This window comes from Sipha flava, unplaced genomic scaffold (genome assembly GCF_003268045.1).
Source record: "Sipha flava isolate LNK unplaced genomic scaffold, YSA_version1 110_pilon_pilon, whole genome shotgun sequence".
Lineage (NCBI taxonomy): Eukaryota > Metazoa > Arthropoda > Insecta > Hemiptera > Aphididae > Sipha > Sipha flava.
Window position 1 is genome coordinate 1867462 of NW_020271727.1, and position 12144 is coordinate 1879605.

The 12144-nt window shown below is 33.6% G+C and overlaps 1 protein-coding gene and 1 pseudogene across 1 annotated transcript; both read right to left on the minus strand.

The window, feature by feature from the left end:
• Positions 1–2648: 2648 nt before the first annotated feature.
• LOC112688501 lies at positions 2649–4737 on the minus strand. The gene is made up of 5 exons (XM_025561736.1): positions 4599–4737; positions 4395–4536; positions 3282–4257; positions 3131–3218; positions 2649–3064 (listed from the first exon to the last, which is right to left on the minus strand). Exon 3 carries the CDS (start codon positions 4130–4132, stop codon positions 3293–3295), a length of 840 nt encoding a protein of 279 aa, XP_025417521.1. The 5' UTR covers positions 4133–4257; positions 4395–4536; positions 4599–4737; the 3' UTR covers positions 2649–3064; positions 3131–3218; positions 3282–3292.
• Positions 4738–9255: 4518 nt separating this feature from the next.
• On the minus strand, positions 9256–9972 carry LOC112688493 (annotated as a pseudogene).
• Positions 9973–12144: the final 2172 nt, after the last annotated feature.

Genomic DNA, 12144 nt, shown 5'->3' on the forward strand with positions numbered 1-12144 from the left:
TAAGTAATGCGTTGTAGAATGCCGTCAACGGTATTCTCGGCCGGAATCTTGGCCAAAGTGAAAACACCATAATCTTCGTCGATTTTAACGGGTTTTCCTTTTACACGGTCAACAATAATCGAATCCGTCCGTGTCACGCGACATTTGTTATAACTATAATAATTATAAATCGTTTCACAACCGCCAGCTATGCTGCACTATTTATTTTTATTGGTCTGCAAAATGCCGCAGTCGTACCGATTCGATGGAAATTCTTCGGACAAGTGTCTTAATAGTTATTCCATATATTAATTTATTATCTTTACGCAGCTGACGATATCGTCGACATCATAAAAGCGATCGCGTTCGTCCGCGTGCAGTCTGCACTTCACGTGTAATGTTACGTGCTACAATGTAACTAGAACGCAATAGAAATATAATTACTACTGACTTACGCCGATACCACGTTATTAGTTTTCCGTCCACGCGATAATCGACCGAAACTTATTTACTTACTTCTAATCTACACATACGTAACTGTACCTATTAAAAAGTATGACTCACAGTGGCGTACAGTTTAAAATGTGCTAAGGTGTAGTTGAGTTCAAATGAAAAAAATCACTTAAACGACTTCTACATATATATGTTATGTTATTTGCATTTGTTTAAACTATAGATTCAGCGACGAAAAATTATACTTCCTAAGGGGGGGGGGAAGTATAATCTCGGGGTGCTTTAATGTGTAGCCGCACCAATAACGGCTTTTCCAATATTTCGGTGCTGACGATGGCGTCAGCGTTTCCTAGAATGTGCTTAACTTCTATGTAATTTAAAATTACAAAATAAATACTCCTTAAATTGTACAGAAAATAATTGAAAGTACATTATCGACGAGTACCTAATCATTTTTCATTCGCAACCCTACAGTTAATATAGTTATAATACGAAGTTATAATTTAAATAATGGAATTTTATTCCATAGTGTGGGTCATGGAAAAAATCTGTTTCGTAGATGAAATAACAATGCATAGGTCACTAACGATATCATTAAAAAAAATAATTGTACTGGAGTAAAGCAATATATTTAGTGGAACTTTAGTGATCTATAAATAAGAAAAAAAAAACATTGCCGTCACTGGATCATAGTTCTCATCGCTCGATTATTTAGTGCTATTAACGATAACTCATAACGAACTCGATCTCGAATAATAATAATACAAAGTGTGAACTGCAACTATATAATCACTGGGCGGTGGTTCGTTGTTTTGCAATACGCAATATCATTGTTTCGACACTTGCAGAAGACAGCATTAGTAATCCTCGAGCGATACTCCATCTAACGATACAATTGAGTTGATTGTGTTTTGTGGTGTTTGCCGTGTATTATTTTTTCCGCTCACCAATATAAACTATGATAAATATACTAAAAACAATAAATATAATATGATTTGATATTTTCGACGACATTTACGTCGTGAATATTAAGAGTGATAAATAATGTAAAAGTAATTGCTCATTGTAACACATTGCAAAATTTGAGTTTTTAATTTTACGCTATTGCGGCTTCTCGATAAACCGACTTTCGAAAGTCGCGTCAACACTTTAAAATAATTTTAATCATTGCTGCACGCCAATGATAACCTTTTGTCACCGTGACGTATACAATGCTTTTACAGATCTATCATCTATCCGTGCGTTCTCCACGTGAACAGATTTTGTTTGCTCGCGTAACACGGTAGTTCTGATTTTCCGATTCTTTGTCCGACATCATTTTATCGGTCGGATCTCTCACTAATAATTATTCCTCCGGCATTATCACAATAAGCGTACGTGATTCTAAGCGTGAAATTGACGACATTAGACTCTCCTAAAATGTAATTTAAGTTTTAAAAAACGTGAACATTTGTGTACGATCGATCATAGTCGTGGACAACTACTCGTACATGTGGTTTTCTCAATAATTAAATTATCTCCGTCAAGTGTTCTGAGAGTCTTATAACTTCGAATGACATAAAAGATACTATTTATATCTAATGGCGTAAGGGCTCGGAGTTTAAGAAAAACCGCGAATAGGGGTAGGTACTTCGCAATCACGTCGCACAGTGTTTTAAAATCGAAAAAAGCTGGCCGAAATTAATTATTCCTAAATTTTATAAAATCAAAAAGTATCGGATCATGATGTTTAAACGCCCTATTACTCAAATTTTTTATCAGTTTTAAAATTCACCTCTTTTTTTGGGGAGTTGAAGGGGTTAATAGAACCCACATTTTATATAATTTTATATTTATTATTAAAAAAAAAAAAAAATATTTTTATAGAAAAATGTACTAAACTTTTAGTATATTATATAATCAAATTAATAGTTAAAAAAAAAAAATTATGATTACAATGTTTGATTTGTGTAGAAGAACTATACTTTAATTGTCCATTTACAAAGTGTCTTCTTTCTCATCTTCGTCAGAACTACTATCTGAACTGTTAACTTCTTCAAATAATTTTTTTTACTTCATTGGGAAAGCACTTCTTTCTTCTATTCACTATGTGAAGTTCACTTATCTTCGGATCTGACGATAACAACAACCTATTAAATAGATCTCTGTTTGTTTCTATTCGAGACGATTTTCTCGTAAAATGTTCTCTATATTTTTTTTATATCTTTGTTCCTGGATTCTTGGGCTTCTTCACTTAACTGGCCAATAGGTAAAACAAATGAAGCTACTATGTATGGTCCATGAATTAATATTTAATGTACACTGGGAGGCATGTAAAATCATTCATATAAGTGTACATATAACTGAACAGTACTCCAACAATAATCTTCTAATTTCTTTACGTTTAATTGTTGTCCACTTGATAAACACTGAAGAATGACCCAAAAACGAATAATTAATGTTTCGTCAATACCGGTAATTTCAGCTGATGTTTTGTAATTCTTGAAAAATTTTCTAGTAGTGTTCCCATCATTACTACTCCCAAAACCTGGCTTGGGGAAGTCGACCAACAAACCTAATTTCTTTTTAAAATCATTTTGAATTTGTTTTTTCCGTTTGGACAACAATTGATCAGTGCCATTTTTTTATTAACCTACAAAAATATAATAGTAATAATTTAATATATTTGTTATGAAATTAATTTTGTTATAATAATTACCTTCCACTGTTTAAAGACTAATCTATATGACACGTGGAGCAGACATTCAAAACATCTTATATATGCATGCAATGTAGATAATCCAAATCTGTAAAATAATAAAATAATAAAATACTACACATTTACTTTTAAATTGAAGCTGTATAACTACCTATAATTTTCTCAATTTACTACAACATTTTTCATTAGTTTTAACTTATTCATTTGCGAAATATTTAAGTTGCAAATATAACATTTCATCGATGAAGTCTCTGTCACTGCATTACATATTTTACCATCAATCATTGTAAAGTCCATCGAAAACTTAACTGCGCCTTTATCATGTATATAAGGAGTGAGTTGGCTAATTTGCTGACTTAAATAATTTTCCTCGTTTAGTGACAATTCAATAGTTTCTTTAGCATATTGCAGTCGAATCGGTCTACAATATCTAGTTAAAGAGCACGCAGGGTTTTGCCATATAACATGGTTATCAACTTCATTGGCTAAATATATTGGTACCATTGAAGTTACAAATAAATTACTATCACTTGAACCACTTAAAGTACTTTGTTTATACTCTGAAAATCCAGAGCTACCGTTGAATCCCCATTGAAATTTCAAAATATAATTGCCAGTCTTCAACTCGTTAGAAATATTTACAAGTAGTCTCTTAACGGTATGATTAAGTGGGGCTTGTAATTTTGCCTCACATATTTCTTCTGTAATTGATATTTCATCAGGATAAGAATTATTTTTCGCATCTAACACTTTATTATACGCAGGATAAATGTCATGGTTGAGTTTTAATGCTTGCTTTCGAAGAAGTTTGTACTGGTGTACTGATAATGATGCAGAAATTATCAATCCAAGAGCTTCATCTGTCGTCATTTGTGTGGCCTCTTGTTGACGTTTATGTGCTTGCCAAGCATGGCGTATTTTTTTACCTCTAGTGGGGGTAATATTAGATATTTCCATTATAATTTTTGCACAGTCTTTATTGCCATCTTTTCTTTGATTCATTGATGCACTAAAAATCAACTGTGATATACTAAAACATGAACGGAGATGTTCAGTTTTTGTTCTTTTAGTTCTCTCACTGCATAGTTCGAAATGAACTGGTGGTCGACTTTTATTATGAGTAGAACCTATAATATTTATACGATAAAATTATTTATAAATGATAATATATTATAAATGTAAAACAATTAATTATTGTCACCAAACGTTCAAAATATGTTAAAAAAATATAAAATAGAAAAATAGAAAAATATAAAGACTGTACCTGAAGATGTACTAGCAATAAATTTGTACGCAGTGGCTGGAAAATGAATTTCAGTATTGAGCTACTCGGAATTTTTTTCAAAAAACCGATCATTCGTTCGATTTGATTGCATCCATTTCTTAAAAAATCTAATACAATATACCTACATTACACTCTAATTATTGTAATATAAGCTGAAATTGTATACAATAAATTAAATCTTACTTGTTAAAACACTTTGTAGACATATTTTAATAGCGTTAACTGTTTCTTGAATATCTATAGACGTGTTATTTTTGTCGATTTGTAATTGCAAACACACATAATCTAGTGCTATTTTCTTTTTTTCTTCATTAGAAATAGCACCAATATTTAAATGAATGATATTATAAATATCTTTCTTTAAAATGATTTTTGTAGCTGCCATAATAGTATTAGAAAATAAATTGTAAATACAACAACGGTTTGAACACTATTACTGCACATAAACAATAAAACTAAGACTAAAATCAGCGTACTTATACGGTCGTAACTAAGTAGGGGGCAGATACGGGCAGCAAAGTTGTACATTATATTAAAGTACAGATTGCAACTATCTATAAAACGTGACAATGGATGGGGAACACAGGGGATAAGTATCTTTAAATTACATCTTATATTTATTTTAATGATTTATATTACCGATACCGTTATCTAACGTCGAAAATAAAATATAAAAGTATTGCGGCAAAAAAGCATTTATACTATACCTATAGCATATGCACTATCAAATATTTAATAACTTTTTGGTTAATCACAACATAAGAATTTACTTAATAATGATTTAAAAACAGGGAAAACTAATCGAAAATGTTTACATCAGCGTACTTTTTTAAATTCAAATAATATTTTTTCCAATAAATTTTTTTTTTATCGAAAATTGTATACATAGTACAATTTAACAACTTATAATCTTAAATGTTTCCACTCTTTTATTAAAAAAAAAAAAATTTAAAAAATTTGATTTTCGGCCAGCTTTTTTCGATTTTAAAACACTGTGCGTCGCCCCTGCGCATGCCAACGAACATTATTACGGTATATTATACGCTCACGCAGAAATGCAGTATGTTAATGTGTTTATTTTACGATTCACGTGCACAACTTAACTGACGATTCTCTCTCCCTCTCGACTAGGACAAATAATAAATATTTATATAATGTTCAGCGGTACGATATTGATTAGATCGATCAATTAACGCAATAATTGCGTTGTTATACTTTCGCGTACGTAGAATTGTATTATGAATGACGACAGTGGCTATTTACGGTATAACGAGCTACCCTGTAAATGTTATTATAATCGCGGCGAACGCATGAACCGTTGCACTCTGTTATTTCTAATCAATCGTAATCGATAATTTATAATTTAGCGTGCGAGCACGAGAACCGCACGATCGTTTATAAATCTCGTTGCACTCATAATACAACAATAACACAATGGCCGAGCAGCTTATAGTACTCGCGCGCGCGTATGTATTTATTGATTGTTATAATTCAAATGCACGGCCCGTGCGGGATGGTATATCTGTATATTATATTATCTGCATTGTGCATTGTGCAACGCCGTTTGATAATTACGATTCCATACCGTAAGAACGCAGCAGACGCGCGAAATTTGGATTTATCACGATTGATTTATAATGTACACAATACTGTATCGCACCGCATACGTTGCACGTATAATATGTTCGCAATAGCGATAGTTTTCCTTTAATCATTTGCTTATTTTTTTTTCCACGACCGCTCCGGGACCCGGTTTTAGTCCGTCACTCGAACGCGGTTACGGGGTGAAGGATAACTGTGTACGCCGTAAGAACGCACAATGCACCGCGACCGTGAACTTTTGCGAGCGTGTGTTCCGTGTTTGTTTTATAATGCAACGATAATGTAAGACCGAACCTGAGAGATACGGATACGATTTGATTGTTTTGTATCCTGAGGGCTAGATCTTGGGAAACGGTCGATCGGCTATCTGTACGAAATAAATCGAAATACGATTTTCAACGCCAGCCCACTCACCGAGCGGAGGTGTCGCTGCCGTCCAAATGTCAAATTCACATCTGCGCCCGCAAGCTCATTAACCGCACACGTTCTATAAAGTTGTGCATGCCCGTACACCTATACTGTTATTATCGTCTGAGATGTGTCTTTATTATTAATATTATTTTTAACGGACCTTCTAAAACGTCAAGATTGAAAGTGTAGTTAAAACATTGTACATCGTCGGTTCACCGACGCATGTGATTCTATTTTTTATTTTACTTTTCGTCGTTGTTATTGCTTATAATGTTACGCAACAATCGCATTCCCGTGCACGTTCCTTCAAATGTCTGAAGCCACGCTTCTACGCTATGGAGTATAATTGTAAAATTGTCCAGTTCGATTTTTAATTACAAACATATATTATGTATAGACTTTGGACCTGACCTCAGATTTAAAGGGGATGAGAAGAAATGTGATGTTAGGAAATTATTGGGTAAGCAATGTTAAGAAATGAAAACCATACGTGTTCATCAAATTATAAACGTGAACTGTAATACAATAAGCTGTAATATTTATTGTTCTCTTGATTGTCTTAAGCGGTTTTTGTTTGATTATGATACAACATTTCTAGTATTGTAAGTATTGATTCGTTTTTCGTTTTAAACGTTCCAGATAAGAAATATAACCATATATAACGAAAACTCAGTTTTCAAATATCTTGTTTTTCAAATTAAAGAAGTTTTCATGTTATAGAAGTTTATCTATAGTCTGCCACTGAACAAGTTTACTGTGTGGAATAAATAAATGTAATTTATACAAGGATATAGCATGGGGATCACGATTTAAAAAACCAAAAAAAAAAAAAAAAACTATAATAGTCAAACGGCATCTTATAAATTATTTCTTATCTATTTACTCAAACCATTAAATTAGCATACCTATAACATGTTATAAAGAATATTTAATGGATTAATAAAAGTCGGCAATTCGCTTTTAAAATTGCTACATCATTACAATTTAATGATTAAATCGGTTTCACATAGTTGCTCATTTTATTTAATCTTTTTACGTACATAATATGCATATATATTCATATGCAACATGTATTAGTTCTGGAAGTTAGCGTAGTAACAATGATTTATTTAAGCTTATTATGGTTAGTAAAAATGTATGCATAATGTATATGTTAATAACGCTTATTAATAAATAATGTTTGGTATTTATTTTTATTAATCTACGTGTACCTCAATCAGTAATTATTAAAATCAGCATACTAAACAAGTTAAAATAAGTCCTGGCGACAAAAAATTGAAAAAATATGTATTTAACGAAACCGTGTTTCGATATTTAAAAATTCTGTTTTCGAAAAATCTCTTCCTATTACACATCTGGTAGAGTATTAGAGGAACTGATTTATTCGAATCAAGAACGAATACGTTTTGTCGTTTTCGCAATTCATCGATCGGAGAACGAGCGAGTTGAGCTGTATATAATACAACAGATTGATTGAAAATTACCACGCAACGATAATTGAAATTAAATAGTTTTTCGTTAGCGGCCAGTGTTCGACGTTCGATGAAATCCTATTGATCGTCTTGTGCCGGACGGCTTGAAATGTCTGAAAGAGACGTCATTCTTTAACGCGTTTTCGATGAACGCGTCGTCATTGTTGCGAGCAGCTACGTGTTTACGAATCGCACGTTGTTCGAGCGCCGCCGTATCGGAGATCCATCAAATCGCACTACAAACGAGAACGGTCCCGTAAACTCGACGGCGAACCATTACGGTTATCAAGGCGGGACACCAGAACCGCGGTTACCGTCGGCCATAACGGCTACGGATTTCGTGTTCGATCGCCGTGCGCTCTTATCGACATCGGAAACCTCTAACCGTATCGTTCGCGTCCATCCATTAGTCATCGTCCGAGGAACATGTCGACGGGCGTGAGCGTACGCGAGTTCCATTCACGTTTCGAAAACGCCGACTTGACAGCCCGACGACTGCGGATATCTCATCCGGACGATCGGTGCCATTTTCATTCCCGGAGCCCATACGGCACGTCGCGGGGGCTAGCCGCCCATCGAGCCGAATGTCAGACGCACCTGGGTAGTGTCTCTCCAGAAATATTCTAATCGTATATCGTACTGTTACGTAAAATAATGCTATCGTACGCAGCGACCTGCTGTTGTACGATAAATTCGATTATTTCGTTGCACATGTATATACGTATGATATTGACGTTACATTATTATTGCGACCGACTGTGCAACGGTTCCCAACCTCTGACAAGAAAAATATTTTCCAATGCCCCACTCCGATTCCGTTGAAAATTAAAATAGCGTACTTGAAAAGTGTATGATCAAAAAATTAACATGGAACAATTGCCCAGTTGAATTTTTTTTAAACGTTCGTGATGATCAACGTACCTGTGTTTCAAGTTATTACGTTTTAATTAACGTTATTTTTACACGGTGGAGTACGATTGCGCGCGTTTTACCTTTTTGGGCATATGATTGCGCGCGGTGCCGGAATAACAAAGAACACGCTTTTGACTATTCAAAAGCGTACGATTGCGCGTGAAATTGGATGCGACGTTGCCAACTTATTATTAAAATTTAAAATAATTATTATTATTAAAAAAAATTATAAAAAAATTTGTTATTTGTCGTATATGTTGTTAGGTTAAAATGTATATGTATTGTATGTTAAAATGTATGTATTCAATTATATGTGTTTAGGTTAAATAGTACAAATAGTTAAAAAAAATAACAGATACTTTATATTCACACTCAGTCTAATTCAAAAAAAAAAATCGTTGTAATAAAGTAATATAAAATATTCGAATAGAATCGAAAAAAATTTAAATTTTAAAACCCTGATACCTATTTCCAATTATGACTAAATACTTAAGTGAGTTTTCTGGTGTTTTATTTTTTAGATATTGATCGTATTGTTTACTCACAAATTCGATTATTTTTAGTTCTTCCTTTGATTTTGGCTTGATTTTTCCTTTGGAAATGGTTGATAATTTAGTGACGGTTTCTGCCTCTGCCTGAGTTTCCATAAGCGTACTTATAACAACAGATTTCGGAGGATGAGCACTAGTAAACTGGGCGTTATACGTTCTTTGGAAACTTTCAGCCCCGTTTGTAGTTCTGAAATGTATGGATATAGTAAACAATATTTTTTTTTGACTTATTAGTAAATATATACCTAGGATTTAGTGATGGCGTTTCAGCCCATAAAATAAGTGGAAATTAACAACCAGGTTCAACATACGTCTCCAAAACATAGTCAGAAAATAATTGTCCATCTGTAATATTTGGACACGTACTTATAAGCTTTACAAAAGCATCCTCCACGTCATTTGGAGCGATGAAAGAAAGTCCAAAAAATGATTTAAGCCATAATTGTAAATCGTTGTATGCCATTCTTAGCTTTGTATTGCCATTAATCTGAAAATTAATTTTGATTAATTATTTCTAAAAATATTCATATTGATTCAACTTACTTTGCGCCACCAAGCTTGTCCTAAGTGAAAACGGCATGTTTTAATTTTGACATCCGAAAAAACTTCTTTTGTTGCTTGAATAGCACCAACTTCAAAATCAATGTGTAATATTTCAATTTTAAAAAGTAGTGATTGTTTTTCACATATATTAATTAAATATTTCCATACATTTATGTATGTGTTTTTAAATTTATCCTTTAAAAAAAAGTATACCAAAGGTACGTAAACACTGTTTTTATAGCCATGAATGGTGTATAATTGCAAAAAAAAAATTGGAGCATAGTCGAATGTTCCGTCCGAAAATATATCTGTGCAACTTGTCAAACATTGAAGATTCTCTTCAGTTGTTAAACAAATAAAAGTGCAATCATCGGGTAAATTTATACATTTTTTCCCTCTAAACATTAAAAAATCTTCATTTTGTAATTCGTTCAGTTACGTAATGGCATTTTCTCAAGATGAAGGGTAAGGAGGAAAGTTTTTTCTTCGTTGAATATACATAGCCTTTCTAACTGATTTTATATCATTATATTCTAACTCGGTACTCACGCTATTTATAAGTTGACTTCTAATTATTTTTATTGGCCGGGTAGCTATGGAATTTGTAGCTTTACGTTTACAGTTTTCCCTTAGAGCTTACCTTTCGATTTTTTGAGTAGAATCTACAAGGTGGTTATGCTCACCAGCAATTTCTATCATTATTTTATTGTCACTTGTCATTAAGACTGTACAAGTACACTGTTTTTTACAGCACCTCCATCTGTTATTTCCATCAGCCCGCTGTCTGATGTGTCGAAATTTGTGTTTCTTCACCACTAACAAATCACTCCCCCTTTCTGAACTTATTATGAAAATTTTATTTTCCATTTTAAAAAATTAATTATAAATTGTTAACAATGCGAAAAATATACGTTGACAGCTAAAACACGAACACGAACACAACTGACATTTCGGTAAATACGTATAGACATACAATGCGAGATCATAGTTTAGGTATATTTGTACATGTGAGGGAATTTACAATAAAGATAAAAGTATGATCTAAAATAACATTATCTACTTCTTAGTGATGGAAAGTTTGTCTGGTATCGGCGATATTAAGTAATAAATAACGTACGGATCACCACAATCGGAATCTAATCGGATATTTACCATGCACCTATAATCTATATATTTGGCAACGTTGCTTAGAAGCAAAAATAATTTAGCACGCGCAATCATACACCTAAAAAGGTACCGTTGTTAAGGACCGCGCACAATCGTATTGCAGACATTTTTACACTTCGTCCAAAATCGTCCATCAGCAACCCTTCACCCGCTTGCTGACAGGCGATATCGGCTTTGCCGAGAACCACTGGTAGAGTACATACTAGTGCTCTGCACGGTCCGTTATTTTAAGGACCAGACCGGACTTCAAAACTTACCAGGGGACCGAAGTCGGACCGGACCAAACTTAAACGTAAATCAAAGACCAACATTTGACCGAACCGGACCAGAAATTAAAAAACATTTAATAAAGTAGACCGTGGATGGACTGTCGGTGCGATCTTAAAACATTTTGGACCGTCAATGGTCCGGACCGAAAGGTTCAGTCTGTATTAGTCCAGACCATACCATATGATGCGTTAAGTATTACACTGGATCGGACTATACGACATTATAAATAAATATATACCTAAAGTTGTAGGTTTTTTTTTTCGTTTTATATGTTAAGATAATGTTCGGTACTGAAGAGACGTCATTCAGATAACCTCCGAGGTATCGATGAACGTTTAACATCGATATTCATCAATGACCGACGTATAAGTGAAGTCTGTTCTCTCCGACCCAACAACGTCGACATCTGTCATCGATCAGTTCCTTTTTCCATGACGTTTTAACAACGCGTCACCAGCCACCTCAACATTAGAGTGCATCGTCTTCGTAATATACTGCGTCGTGTAATATGTCTAAGGTCGGTCGCCATTTATTTTTACCATCTCCGGTATTTTTTGATTACGGTCCGTGGCTTTTTTGATCCGTTTTAATCAACGCGTGTGCCGATCGTTTTTTTACGTTCACGTATGGTTCTCATCACCGCTTTGTGTTATACATGCGCTCGTTCCATATCATGACATAAGTATATTTTTAAGTCAACAAAAAATATTTTTTAAAACCACTTGAAAAATCATAAGGCTATTAAATTATACATCAATTGCGCACAGATCATATGTAAATACCATAATATATTTTATTATA

Coding starts and splice junctions, on each gene's coding strand:
- LOC112688501 (XM_025561736.1), bottom strand. CDS start 4,132: ATGAATCAAAGAAAAGATGGCAATAAAGACTGTGCAAAAATTATAATG.